Source organism: Apteryx mantelli, chromosome 12, assembly GCF_036417845.1.
Source record: "Apteryx mantelli isolate bAptMan1 chromosome 12, bAptMan1.hap1, whole genome shotgun sequence".
In the NCBI taxonomy this organism is placed as follows: domain Eukaryota; kingdom Metazoa; phylum Chordata; class Aves; order Apterygiformes; family Apterygidae; genus Apteryx; species Apteryx mantelli.
This window is the reverse complement of record NC_089989.1, coordinates 5455930-5470670: the sequence shown is the minus strand read 5'-3', so window position 1 is coordinate 5470670 and position 14741 is coordinate 5455930. Positions and strand designations below refer to the sequence as shown.

General features: G+C 37.9%; 1 protein-coding gene across 1 annotated transcript in view; it reads left to right on the top strand.

Moving 5' to 3' along the window:
• The window catches only part of CACNA2D3 (calcium voltage-gated channel auxiliary subunit alpha2delta 3), a 512160-nt gene that overhangs the window by 181907 nt on the left and 315512 nt on the right, over positions 1–14741 (top strand). The window contains exon 5 of the mRNA XM_067303580.1: positions 3346–3508. Within this exon, the coding sequence (XP_067159681.1) occupies positions 3346–3508 (163 nt within the window). The remainder of the gene's footprint in view (positions 1–3345; positions 3509–14741) is intronic.

The window sequence follows — 14741 nt, the reverse complement described above, 5'->3', positions numbered from 1 at the left end:
TTCCCCTGGGCATTATCTCGAATGCAATGTCAGAATGACACATGGATTTACTTTACTATTTTTTATCCAATTTTTTTTTTTAATCTTCCTTCTACCACCTTTCAGCTGTCATATTCAATAATTTTCTTGGAAGCAAAATGCCCCCCCCAACACTATATAACAGTTCTGCATAAATTCTAATCTTTTTCAGAAGTAGTCTCTTTGAATTTTATGTATTACCTTATGTTTAAAGCTTAGAACATGCAGGACTGTGTCTTAAATGTTGTTTTTGTAGGCTTCTCATTTGCAGAAAAGATTAAGAGATGATCAGGGAAATATAAATTAACTAATAATGTCAAAAGGACTTCTTTTGTGCTACTATTTGCTTTAAAAATAATAGACAAATAATAATATTATTATATACACACTTATAAATTGAAAGGGGAAAATACAGACTCAGGCCAATAAATCAGTGAATAGTAAATCAACCAAAGAAACAAGCAATCCTAAATGCCCTTAATTGTGAAACTAGTGGTTTAATTTATTTAGAATGTGTAACAGATTTTAATACTTGGCCAGCCTTGCCACTTTCAGAACATGATGAAGGAGGATGTCTACTAATTAATTCCTTTGGAAAAACAAATAACCCAGTGAATGAAAGAAAATAATGTTCTTTTAGGGGTGATTGCCATGCTTTACATAGCAAAATATATTCTGACATTCTTGTTTGGTATTTGGCCATTTTTTCCTACCATCTTCCAAGTATCATGAAAGCTGTGGGCCAGGTGATTTTGCGTCCTTGAAATCACTAAGTTCATGGGTGAATTACAGTAGAAATTATCCCGTGATACACAACTAAAATTCAGTAAAATGGAAAAGTTGTATTGCTACAGATTTTAGTGCAGAATCTTTTCTCCACAAATATATTCACCTTTTCCTTACAGTATAATATTTAAATACAACTTTTGTGTGAAAATTCTGAGTGAGGCGTTCACGAATGCTTTCAGTGGTGATCTTTAAAACTTTTAGGAAGACAGCTTTGATTTCTCAGTGACGAGCAGAGGGGCCCGTGTGCAGCTCAGCAGTTGCGGCGGTGCTGTCGTGCTCAGCACAGGAAAGGAGAGCAAAGCCGCGTCTTTCAGGACGGGGAGACAAGAAGGGTGCAGGCATCCTCACGCTGCCGGAGCGTAGCTGTCTGGTGGGCTTGGAGAGTGCGGTGGTTGGCAAGAGAGGAGTATGCAGTGTAATTTTACTGGTCACTGTACTGCCAAGGGATGGATTATCAGCCTTCCTTCCTGACTGAGGTGCTATGTGATATTCCAAGGAAAAGCTACACAGCCTACCTCTGCCTTGCCTGGAAGTGGAGTAGGCTTGGGCTTTACAGCAGTCGTTAGTGTGCGGCTTTGTGCTGGTGGGAAATATGAGCCGGGCTTTCAGTCTTCTGCCAGCTGTCTCTGGCTTTTGCAGGAAGGGTAAAGAGCTGCTGTCCCTCCTGGGGACGTTCTGCAGGCGTGCAGAACAGCTAACCATCCTTGATAAACCTGGGTCATAAACAGCAGGGAGAAGGCTTCTCCTGAATAGGGTGAGAAATGAAGTTTCTTGGAAGTCATCACCTGTCTTCATCCATTTAGGTTTGGTATAAGAAGAATCAAATGTGTAACAGTGGCATCCCCCAAGTGGCATATCTTGGAAGAGAAGGATGGCATAAGTAGGGTGTTGGGTAATTCCCATCGCGTTCCTTAAAGAAACTGGAGCTTAGGAAAGTGACATCTCTGCTGTTTTCTTTACCGGTAGCTCCTGAAGCAAAGACAAGACGCTTCTTTTCAAGGAATTTAGGATTCAGTAGTTGTATATATTCATGACACGCATGCGGCAGGTGGTTTGCCTTGTCTCAGTATAAACCAGTTAAAGGAAAATGACTGTAAGGTCAAATGTTTAATCATGTCAAATTATTTTAAATTGAATTTCAAATATCCCAGTCTGTTATTTGCGATCAGTGGTATGTGGAACTTAGAGTTTGTCTGAATATTCCTATCTCTTGCACAGAAGGTGCTCAAAATCTAGTTAAGATACTTTTGGATTCTACTTCCAACTAAAATCTAAGCCACAGGTTAGCCATTTCGAAAATAAAAGCAGTATAGAGAAAGCTTGCTATGTAAGCCTCCATTTAGGATACTGATTAAATTATCAAGGTTTGCAATAAAAGTGTATAGACAGTAAGATTTTAAATAATTCTGGTTGAGTAGAACTAGTTGCATATGAAACTGAAAAATGGTGTTTGTGAAAAGCCTTGTAAGTACTTGCTGGTCTGTGTTAGCTCATAACTGATATCATAATTACCCTTGTAAAAACTGTATAGATTCATGTTTAAATAATGTATATAATCAAATGGATAGTTAGGGCAGAGACTGAGATTTAAATTAATGAGACTTCAGTGACACTATATTTTGGTCTGCTGCTATTACGAAACATGTCACGAAAACTATTGCGAAGGATTAAGGATATTTGAGAGGTTAAAAAGTAGTCCTCACTGCTGTTTGTTTGCCTTCAGAGCTTGATAGAATATCTGGTTGAACTAGGTCATAAAAAAAAAAAATCAATAATTTTATCTAAATTGCTTTTGCTTATCTGTTTATGGTTCTGTCCAAAATAGGGCAAATACTCTTTGGGAATCTGTAAACGGGCAGATGATAATTTCTTGTTCAAACTAAGTCACTGCTAAGTTTAAGTGTCCATATTCAAGCATGTGTGACTTTACAAAAGTTATTATTTGGCTTATTATTTGGATTTGCAAAGTTCCTCAGGAAGTAAATAAATGATTTTCTACAAGAAATATCAGTCAGTACAGGGGCAAGCAACAACAGCTTTGGAGAAAAAGGCCTACGAAACTTTGTTATCTCTGGTTTAGTTAATATTCCTGTGAAGTAAGAACACTTTAGCCTGTCAAGGCCTAAGTTCAGCACTGATAGCAGTTCTTGAACTGATGGAAATATTAAGCTGAAGAGAGAGATCACTATTAAATAATTGTGCAGCAAATGATTTAAATCTAGAGAACTTTGTGTGTCCTTTTTGTTCAAGGTGTTAGTTTGGCTGCTCTTAATGTTTTCAGGGCAGCCAGAGATCTGAGGCAATATGGGGCTTTCTTGAGATGCCTTGATCAATCTCTGTTTGTTTTCAGAATTATACCTGTGCTAGGAGTGCAGAGGGAATCTGTGAGCTCAGAAAAATATCTTATTCTTCTATTCTAGATGGAGATACATGTAAACATTAATCAGCGGATAGATGCGTATGTTACAACATGCAAACCTCCTTGTATTTTTATGCTGCATGTGAATTCTGAATACTGCATATGGATTTCTGTTGCAGTATGAATACTTCAATGCTGTGCTCATAAATGAGCGAGATGAAGAAGGAAACTATCTGGAACTGGGGAAGGAGTTTATTCTAGTGCCAAATGACCACTTCAATAACTTACCTGTGAATGTCAGTCTGAGCGATGTCCAAGTACCAACCAATATGTACAATAAAGGTAAGATAAGAGCTGTCTGATTTCATTGTTCCACTGGCCAAACATAAATTAGAAACATTTTTTCATGTAAAATGAAGCTATTGATTATATATTGTGTGTTTTCCAGATTGCAGTTATACTCAATTTTCAGGCAAGGAATGCTAAAAGGCAAACAGTTTTGTAATTTCTTTTGTTTTATGGCAAAATCTCTTGCAATTTAATATGGTCATTAGTTTGTATATTAAACTTGTAACATGAAGTCTGCCATAGCGAATATGTTTATTCATTTGAATTACATTCCAGAATCTCTAGATCACTTGAACAGGTCTGACGTTGTTGCTTACCTGAGCTGGAAGCACCTTTGAAAGAGCCAGGGTAGATTGTCAGGGAATATCTTGTTGGATTTATGCTCTCAAGCTTCTGGGAATGCTCCTAGCTGCATATGACTGCATGCACAACTGCTGTAAGTTTTCAGTTAATATTTAGGAGGAGTAAAGTATATTAAGATATCTGCTACCCTGGCTATGTGTCATAGGCATGGTACAGCACAAAACGCTAACAAATAACTACATTAGATTTGTTTAGGAGTGACGTACTCAAGTCTAAAAGTAAGGAACGCAAACCGAATTCAGCAACACTTGCTCATTTTCCCTTTGGCACTTCCATTAAATCAGGCAGCACAATTTAGATCTTGCTGTGCTCATACCGCACCCGTCTATTCATTTTTCTGAAGCCAGTGATAAAAAGGAAAGCATGGAAGTTTCCAAACGAAGTCTGCAGAGCATTTGTCCCTGGGCTGTAGAGAGCTGCCTAATCTCATTATCTGGTTCCTCTTCCTTGTTTTAACTATACTAAGAGACAGCTAAAAATACATTAAATGCTTTCCTCATAATACATTCCACGCTAGCAATTGTGGTAATTCATGCAAGGATATTGTGTAATCACAAAGGGGAAGAGGAGTATTTCAAATAAGCTGGGCTGCTAGGAGAAGTGATTAATGTGACAGCTTCTCTTCTAAGTCATGATTCAGACTTGAGAATCTTGAGAAGCCAGGAACTGTACAGTCATGTCTTAAATTAGGGATTACAAAATAACAAAGCTTCATAGGGAGTATTTATAAGGTTGTGAAATGATTAGTATGGGATATTTTGAAGAGATTTAGAAAATGCTTAAAACTTATAAAACTACTGAATCATTTTTATTGTAGAAATGCTAGTATTTATTTAATGAACCTCTCAAGTAAGTAATGAATTCATTTCAGAATGGACATATATATGTATTATGGTTCTTATTAAAATAAAATCAAAAAGAAAGAGAAGTGGTGATTGCAGAGGGGTATAGAACAGTCAGGCAATCATATTTCTCTGGAGGAGCAAACTAACCTGAATAGCTGAAGACAGAGAGCAGTAAAACGAAAGGACCTTCGGTTACGTGATATGTAGTACTGCTACGTATAGAATCCATTTTTATATGCTAATTAATTACAAATAAAGGCCAAAGTCAAAGGGGTTGCTTCTTGTTTTGGCCTCTAATGCAGGGGCTGCCTAGAGACACGGGGAGACAGAGCACCGTGATGATTCCTGTTTCCACTTTGTCTAATTCAAACCAGCCAAAATCATCACTTTGTGCGGCTGCAGAAACACGTTTTTTATCATTCAAATGTATTCCAACTGCTGAAATCTCATTTGCTGCTGACATTTTCCTTACACATGGGCATGATAGCCTCAGCCTGGAGACTGACGACGTCTGGAAACATTGCTCCTAGCAAGAAGAGGAGCTCTGTATTCTTAGCTTTTTCAGTGCCGGTTTCTCAAGTTGTGTAATGCAGCGGTGTGATAACAAGTTAATTAAATCCCAGCCGGAGGGCACAGGCAGTAGGTATTGATAGGTTTGCAAACAGGTATCTTCACAACACCATTCCTCTGGAAAATGTCTGTTGTTTGTTTCCAGGTTATGTTTTATTTTATTGAATTAGTAGGCAAAACCACAGCCCAAACTTGCAGTTAAAAACAGCTAGTGTGATCATTGACTGTTTAAACACAAGGCACTCAAATCAGCATAGAAAAATGAAGTCTGTATTTGTAAGCTACTTCTAACGTGTGTTGCTCAATTTGGGTTTTTTTAGTTCTGGAGAGATATTCATAATTTGCAACGAGTTCAGAGGATAATCACAGGACTTGCTCATCGGCGACTCCAGGAGTTCAGTCCATTTAGCTTATCCAAGAGATGATAAAGGGTAACTTAGTTGATCTCTAGTTAATTGTAAATACTTGGCTCTATAATCTGACCATTAAAGTTTTAAAAAGAGCCAGTGACTGAAATTTGGCTTAGTTACTGAGCAAATTGCACAAAATTGGGCTCAATAAAGTTGTGGGGTTTTTATTATTTATTTTAACTGAGACAGTTAATTATTGAAACAATTTATAATAGGCTATGTGACTTTTTCCCTCTGGAAGCCCTTAATCAAGCCCAGATTTTGTTTGTTTGTTTGTTTTAAATAATATGTAGTCTGGAATTATTTGGGGGGAATATTTTGACCTGGTCAGATTGCATGATCATAATGATCCCTCCCAGCTGTAGAATCTATGAAAGATTAATTGCAGAGTTGCCAGACTGAATGTCACAGTCCTTAACTGGGATCTGAAAGAATGAGATTGGCTTAAAATCATAGGACTTAGATACAATTGCTATTCTTTTGTCTTCTGGCTCTTTCAGCCCCTGCACAGAAAAGCTTAAAAATCTGAATAGTAACAGAACTAAATTTTCCTATTCTAAGGAAACTATCAAGTCTAGAATCTGAAAAAGTGGAAGAACAGAGGAAATTTCATGATGTTTGTGATGAAATAAAGAAAGCTGGACTACCATCAATGTCACAGCCATGATATTAAAATTTAACATGGAATATTTTAGAGAGGAAAACAAGATCCAAAGGAAAGGCAGCCAAGCAAATTTGATAACTCCACTGCCATCTTTGAATACAGATTGCATGTACATAAACATACAGGAAAAAGTGAAATGGTAAATTTAATAAAGAATCAGAGATTTGCATTTACAGTACTTTCAATTCTGACATCATTATAAAGTGTCAAGAGCTGGTCTCGCTACTGATGTGCTCTTGTGTGGTCTCATGTTGTGTTTGTGCCTCTCTCTCTTCTTGCCCCCCAGTTTCTCCATACCGTATAGGGCACATCAGTTAATGTTACTAATACAAAGATACTGATTTTTGGAATATAAAGCCTATAAAGGCGTGTGTTTCAGAAAGTGCTATTTCAGCATTTCTGTAGTGATCATGTATTGAAGGAATTCAGAAAAAGAAGTGGGATGATTGTGCTTTACAGAAAAGTGTGCTTATTTGTATGTCAATATACAGAGACCTCTCCCAGCTGTAAGCTGTTCCACAGCAAGGTTAGCTTCCATTTTTTTCAAAAAATATCTGTTGGCATATTGAGTTACTTAAACTGCAGAACATTCTGATGAAATAGGCCTCCTTCATTTTTCTTGAAAATAACTGTTTATGATGACGTTTTGCTTTTGAAACATTTAAGCAAACTAAATCTGTTCTAAATCCATCAGTTCATTCTATGACTTCTCTTTAAGCAAAGTGTATTCGTTGCCTATAGCCATAGGATTTGCAAGGCAGTATCCCTTTAAACAATGAATAAATAGAGATTAAGTAAAAAGTTTTGTGACAACTCTCCTAGCAAGCAGTAACTCTTTCTTTCCTCCACAAATTTGACAGCTTACAGTTATCACCCTGTGTACAGTTTTATGACAGAAGTGGGGAAAAAAGAAATTCTTAAGTGAATTAAACAGATGTATCATATGTGTGTATTCATAGCTGTAGAAGGGAGGGAGAAAGAAATTTACTGCTTTCATTTTAACATGAAAGTTTACAGTTTTGGAAAGTACTAGATCAATCTGAATCCAGTTTGGATAATGCAAGAGCAAGACAGAAATTCAGGTATGAGAATGATTGTGTATAAGACTGTCTAATTTAGCTACTATTTTTATAAAGTTTATTTACATGGATTATATATTGGCACCAAAGCAAGTTTTCATATCTTATATTTTCATTTTTTTATCTCTCTCATTATTTTAGTATATAAGTGATTTGGAGTAGGCTGCCTGTTTCAGACATACCTTTCATATATACTTCCATAGATATAGCTTCCAAATAAACTCAGATACACTTTTCTGTATATTGATTGACATGTTTTGAACAGCTATTACAGAAGAGATATTAATGATAATGAAAAGTGATTAATGATTTGAAGTTTACATGTTTTCAACAATTACTTTATTGCATTTTGAGAACCTGGGGATATGACAAGTGATTATAAAGTAGGCAGTTGAAATGTGGACTAGGGCTTTCTGGCAACCATCCATAGAGAAGGTTTGCCACTGGGAAAAAAGTGGGATTCTGTAATAGATTTTTGTACATGAGGAGATGAAGAAAGATGTCCTCAGAACACTAAAATCTGATCTTACGGGTATTGATAGCATATAAAATTAAAATAAAAACAGAGTAGCATATATCCTTTGTTAGTATGAGAATTCAGGTAGTCTTTACTTAGTAAAATGCTACATCCTATGTTCAAAGCACATGCTGAAGCTGAGCTGAAGAATTTCAGTCCTATTTTTCTAGGTCTATGTCACATAATGTTATTTGCTCTATAGTTGTGGTCAGTAATGGCATGGTTGCCTGTATTGAGTTTATCTGTTCAACATTTTTTCCAGTTCTTGGAAGGTGGTTATGAACATCTGACTGAAGAATATGATTCTGTCTGAAATATTTTCTCTAATCTTCTGGGTTTCAGAGGAATGTACATAAAACCAAAGCCAGAGTGGATGCATCTTGGTGACATACACTCAGAAAATTCTAAAATATGGGACCTGCTGAAAAGTGAAGTATAGCACAGCACAGTACCAGAAGCGACACACAGCAGGAGCTCATATGCTTGTATGAGTGTTGCATGAAGTGCAGGAAATTCAAGAGGATGTTGATGAATACACTAACTCAATATCAACTGAAAACAGCTCCCATTTTTTGAGCTTTTGCAGTCAGTCTTTGTTTGTATAATAAAGTAAACTTTACATTTGTAGTTGATAGAAAGGGGAAAATCCCAGGTTCTCTTTTCTTCTATACTTCAGAAATATCCAGACACTAGCATTTCTCCTTGTCTTTTAAACTGTCTTTCTATTGTACCTTTCTTGCCTTCCATTAGTTCTTCAACGTTTTGTAGGCTTTATATTTTGTACATTTTACATTCTCATTCCTCTAGTAGTGTTCTTCGTTAACGAGAGTTACACTAATTCACTAACTAATTCAGAGCTGGCACTAAATTTCCCTTTATCTAAAGTGCTGGTGCAAACTAGGGATACTCCTTGAAGTCAAGGACATAGTATTGTAAAATCAGTGTTGGACTGCAGTCACCTCTTGCATCCTTTGGAATGGAAACAGGCAGCTATTAAGATACACCAGAGCAGGCATCTGCCCACCTGGAAGCCTTTTTAATACTTTTCAATTTCTGGGGAATTATTCCTGTATTTCTTGAATATTCCTGGGACTTGGATTTGTAGGATGTTTTCAGAGTCACTTGTGAGGTGCAGGAAATTCGTCGTAATTTATAAGGACAATTGATGAACTATACGTTTTCTCAATAAAACCAAAGTAACAAGTCTTTTGTTTAATCACTTTTTCTTTTTTTCAAAATTTAAGTAGTCCGAACTTCTTAAAATCCAAAATTGTTTGCCCATAGCCACAGGTTAGGAATCAAGGGTAGACAACAAGATCTTCAGAAGGAGGCCAAACAATATGCCTTAGGTACATGCTTCTATAATTTGATTGCCTTGAATAGTTACTTTGGTTTATATGTGGGTAAACAAGATCCAACTCAGACCTTTAGGTACAAAGAAACACACTAAAAAGTGAAGTGATGCAGGCTTTTTCACAGTAGAAGCAGAATAACAAAGCTAAATTGTTTCTAATCACAGTTGGATACAGAACACAATTTGTCTTTAATGAATCTCTGTTTAGAATAAATGTGCTCAGTGCAGTCATTGCTTCACTGTAAGAAATTTTGATGTAAAGACAGACTTCTGTGCCTGAGAGCTTTTTCCAACTATAAAAATATCTAGTTCTACAAGCCTTATTTCTCATAAAATACCCACTGTATCTCTACTTCTAGAGTCAGTCTGGACTAAAATATTTTACTCTCTCTCTCACACACACACGCACACACACACACACACACAACGTCACTAAACGTTCTTAATTAAAAATAAAAATGCAGTTTGGAATGAAGTCAGTTTTGCTTATCTCTTTGGGTAGCTGCTGCCTCAGTTTCCTAACTTTGTCTTCCCAAGAAGACACAGAGATGCATGTGGTTCATCTTTGGTCCTGGTTTTGTACTGTTTGATGAACCTGTATAGTTTACTCCTCACACAGACTTTTTTGTTTCTTCCCGTTTAGGCCTCTCCTAACACTTTGCAGGCTGGAAGTTCTGTTCCTCTCACTACAATTTTTGTCCTGCTTAATGCAAAACCCTTTCTTGTGTTTTTTATTCTGACCTTATATGTCCATTTTTGTCTGAACTAGTTCTTGCTTGGCCATCTTTGTGCTTATGACTATGGCAAGTCTTTCAGTACTTTCAGTACCCTTTTTTGGAGGTTAATGCCCATAAAGAAGTTGATCTCAAGGCACGATTGGAAGTATGTCAGCTGGAGGCTTTTGGGGATAAGGAATTACTGCCCCTGCCGCTTGTCCTTGCTGGATATTACTGCCCCATTCAGGAATCAGGTCAGCTTTTTTTAAAAAAAAAAATTTTTAAGCAGTTTTTTCTTTTTTTTTGAAAACTGAATTTTGAGGGAAGCAGGATGGGAGTGACCCTGTGTGAATTATCTACCAGCTCTGGACAGTAGTCCCTGAGAGATGGGGGAGGAGGCAGATGTGCAAATGACATTAAACTGGGGGACAGGTAGCATCTTTACTGGGATCAGATGCAGCTTGGGCAGCATGTCTGACTTGGTCCTAAAAAGAAACTAGAGGTGAAAAATAATTTCTCTTGGCAGTAGAAAGGAAGTGCGCTTGGCTAAGTTGATTTAAGCTAATGGGAGTTTTTCCTCTGTGCTCATTTCTAGTTTACTATATATAATCTTGTTTTACTAACTGAGTCTTATAATGGAGGAATATTTCCTAGAGGATAAACCTTCATCCTATTAACACAGCTGACAGTGGAATTAAAAGCATCCTGTAGCTTTGTAGGATTTATCCAGTGAGTTTTTGGTATTTATTACAAATCCTTGAGGAAACTGAGGATAGAGTCCAAACTTATTACCAGATAAACTGCAGATTTCCAAACTCTAAAATGCCCTTAATTATTTTTAATGTATTTCTGTGTACACCACTGTAGCAAATGTCAGAGGGAAAGCCGCGTAGGCATATCTGTGCTGAGTGGTGGAGGGTTACGGCGAGGCCTTTCTTAGCGCAAAGGGGGCTGACGTGTCTGCGTGAGTCGCTGGAGGATGGCGCGGAAATGCTGCGAACGCAGGGTGACTGTGCCGGCGTGGCGCTGTAGCCGAGGCAGCAAGCCCTGAACCTCAAGAAGTTTGAATTACTGAGGTGCAGCACAGGGTTAACGTCTCAATTTTGCCTCCCGTCCAGAGATAGCTAGGTTGCAGCCCTGCGCTGTCCTCTTGTGCGGTGCATGACATACTTTTGAGAGACATGGTTTTTGTACCCCAATCTTATAGTGTTTGCCTGTTTTCCCATAGCTTCTTTCCACTGGGATTCCATTATACATCCCGGGGCACGGTTTCTCAGTTCGCGCTCCGTGACCCTTGCGAGAGGTTTTGGTCCGGCTCGGCGGCGTGATGCTCTCCAGCACAGCACAGCACCGCGTGCTTGCTGCCTTCGCACAAGCAGTTACGTTCCCTTGGCTTTCACAGCCTTAAAATTTAAACGCTGGCTGAGCTGCTGCCCTTTGCGGGCGTAGGCTGAAGCAGATGTTTGCAAGTTCTGTGAAACCGGCATCAAAATCTTTCAGCTTGGGCTTTTCCTGCTTTTCTCCTAGTCAAGTCCTGGGCTGAATAATGCGGAACGACTTAACGCCAGTCACTCTGGGCGCAGGCAGAGAGCAGCCCCATGCTGCTGCACGTGAGTCAGCTTGTCCCTAACAACCGACTCCGTTTTAGAAAGGTCTCTTCCTAGCTTGATTTACAACGACGCCTGTTCAGATTACTTTGAACTGGAAAATTCCCCCTCTTAGCTTGGAAGAATCCTTAGACGGTGTGTAAAGAGAACCGGGTAGTGCCTCCGAAGCGCCCGGTGAAACGTCGCCTGGTGTGCGGAGAAGCAGGATTCAGGGGCAGCGCACAAAAGCAGCCCATTGCATGACCGCGCGTACAGTAAAATCTGCAGTAATGACTGTCTTCCACAAATAACTCCCTGATCCAGGATGGTGCTTTAAAGCATCTTCCTGCTTGTTGCTCAACATGTATTAAAATACCATTTGCTGTGCCTGTGCAGATAGCTGTGCAAATGCATCTTCCATCTTTAGAAACCCGATATCATTAACTGCCCCAACTAAAAGGTGATGGACTCCACTTCAAGGAGGAAGTGTGCTCTGTGCACGTTAGAATCAATTACTGATTTTAGTGGTATCATGTCAAAATAAAGGATAAAATATCCAAAAAAAGTGTTGGATTTGGAAAGTTACTCTCCAGCTTTCATTTACAACAGAGGGTTGGGTTTATACTGTTGTATACTGTACTTGTTTCAACTTTTTCTGTATAGCAGTACATTTCAAATTAAGGAAGTTACACGAACATTTAGCACACTGCTTACACTGATTACTTTTTAATGTTGACGTTATTTATACTGAGTAGATTTCTCTTGGCATTTTCATACAACTTTGTCTGACATTTCATTAATAGTTACCAGTATAAAAGACAGAATTTTTCTGTCCTTTGTAACCTCAACTAAGCTGTATTTCATAGTACTGCCACATGATTTGGAAATACATTTTGGGGATGCAGTCATGTTTTTGTGAACTTTGTGACTGAATAACTCTTCCTTCTCTACTGTAATGTATTTGAGAAGGGAGCAGGTGGACAATATGGGTTAAATCACATAATCGTAGTTGACTTCTTAAAATCTCTCCATGGAAGCAGTTCCCTCTGTCCTACCCGTGGCATTGCGGTGATTATGTGCGTTCTGCTAGTTGCCTTTCTAGCACTGGGAAGGAATTTTTTCCTTATTATCGGAATGGCTTGTCTTTGTCAAAAAGCAATCAGCAGCCCAGAGGCTGGTTAGTTTATAAAATCTCCGCTATCGTCAATTGGCAGGTGCCTAACAAAGTTACTTTTATATCATCAGGCCTGTTTTGCTGTTAAATCAGAAAATGTATGTATAGTATGGGGAAGATCTGTATTAAGGAAGCTGGAAAACAGTGTGGCTGTGGGCAGGTGAACAGTTCCTTTCCTCTAAATCCTCAGTGTGTGTTTGAGGTTTTGCAGGGGTGGGGGAAAAAAAAAGCTGTTCTTTCGGGCAGTACGGTTAACTGGAAGTAGGGTGATTTGCATTACAGATTGCTAAATACAGGCAGCCTAAGTAGTAGCCTTAATACAAGATGTTGCTATGTATTTACTGGCAAAAAAGAAGAACTAAAATAGAAAATAAACTGTAATGGTCAGTAATATATGGTCCAAGAGCTAATCTGCTGCCTTGAAAAATAAAAGTAGTAATATCAAAATTTAATCTAGAGAAGTATTTCTTTTCCTCTCTTTTTCTCTCCTTCATGTGCTCACTCTTACATGTGCTTTCTCGCTCATCTTTTCCTGCGTGTGCGCTTGCTCTCTTGCTCCCTTGCTCTCTCCTCTTTCCATTCTCGCACCGTGCTAAAGCTGCTGTTCTGAGCTTTTTGCAGTACGGGGAGGGATTTTATCAGGGCTTTCCATAACTGCAGAGTTCTTCTGTGATGGATGCTGAAGTCCATAAATATTTTCAAACATTTCTGTCAACAGGAGATATGGTTTATGTCAACTCAACTAACAAACATAAGGCACACAATATGTTACTGAGAGTCTCAAGCTGTGTCATCAGTATTAAAAAAAAAATTCATGAATGTAAAATACAATTAAAGGTTCAATAATTTGTAAAAAGATAAAGAAATCTTGATTAATAGTAGTCAAAATACATTTTCTCTTTCATTAATACTGCACTGACATGAATTCTGTGCTGTTGAAATGGAAAAACATTTAAATATTAGCAATTGTTTTGATTCTGTTACAGTAATTGCTCCAAGTAAACATGGATTTTTAAAAGAACTGATTAAAAAGTACCTTACAAGTCACAAAGTGTGTTTGGACTTCACTCATTTCAGAGAAAAGACAACTGTAAACGTCTTATATTTTCGTATGAGTTGCAATTCAATTTTTCGTGGTGCTATCATTATTTTTACAGTTCAGTTGCCTTCCACGATGAAAGCCTATACTTAGCATTCTTCCCTGGCTTTATTTATTAGCCTGTTTGGTTTGGTCGTCTTTTATAAGCTTATGATACTCTTGTGCAGAAATGGGCTTTATCTCCTTTTCTCAGAGCTTTGGGCATGATGTGATTATTTATAACATGTCCATGCTGTGTTTTGTGCCACTTTTTGTCCCTCTTATCACCAGTCATTTACAGGCTGTTGGAAGTATAGACTGTAGCATGTGACTTAAATCTTTGTTTAAAAGCTTTTGTTTTTCTAGTGATTATTATGGAAAGTTGGCAATCAGTTATTTCCTCTCCTATTATTTTTCTGGGCTGTAGATCTTTTCTTTCTTTCTTTACTTGTAATTGTTTCCTACCTTCTGTCATAATTAACTGCATCACTTAACACTTTAAGAAAAGGTTAAAAAAAAACAGAATAGCCTTAAAAACCATCATAGCCTTGAATAATTCTGCTCTGTGTCAAAAACATCAAGACCAGTCTGAGCTTCCCTTCTTTCCATGTCCGTGTCTGCTTCTTTAACACTAGAAACATTGCAAATGTAGATCTTAAACTTAGACTTCACAACTTATCTTTAAGTTTTGCTTGAGCACTTTGTAGACTGGTGAAGAATATCACCTGTGTCAAATGCCACTTCCACAGCATGAGTTTCACTGCTTGTTAAAAGATGAGTTTATGCACGACAAGTCAATAAATGCAGACTGTAATCAAAAGTTTTGCTTGCATAGGAAAAAAAAATCTACTGAGTGTAATAGAGCCTTCTC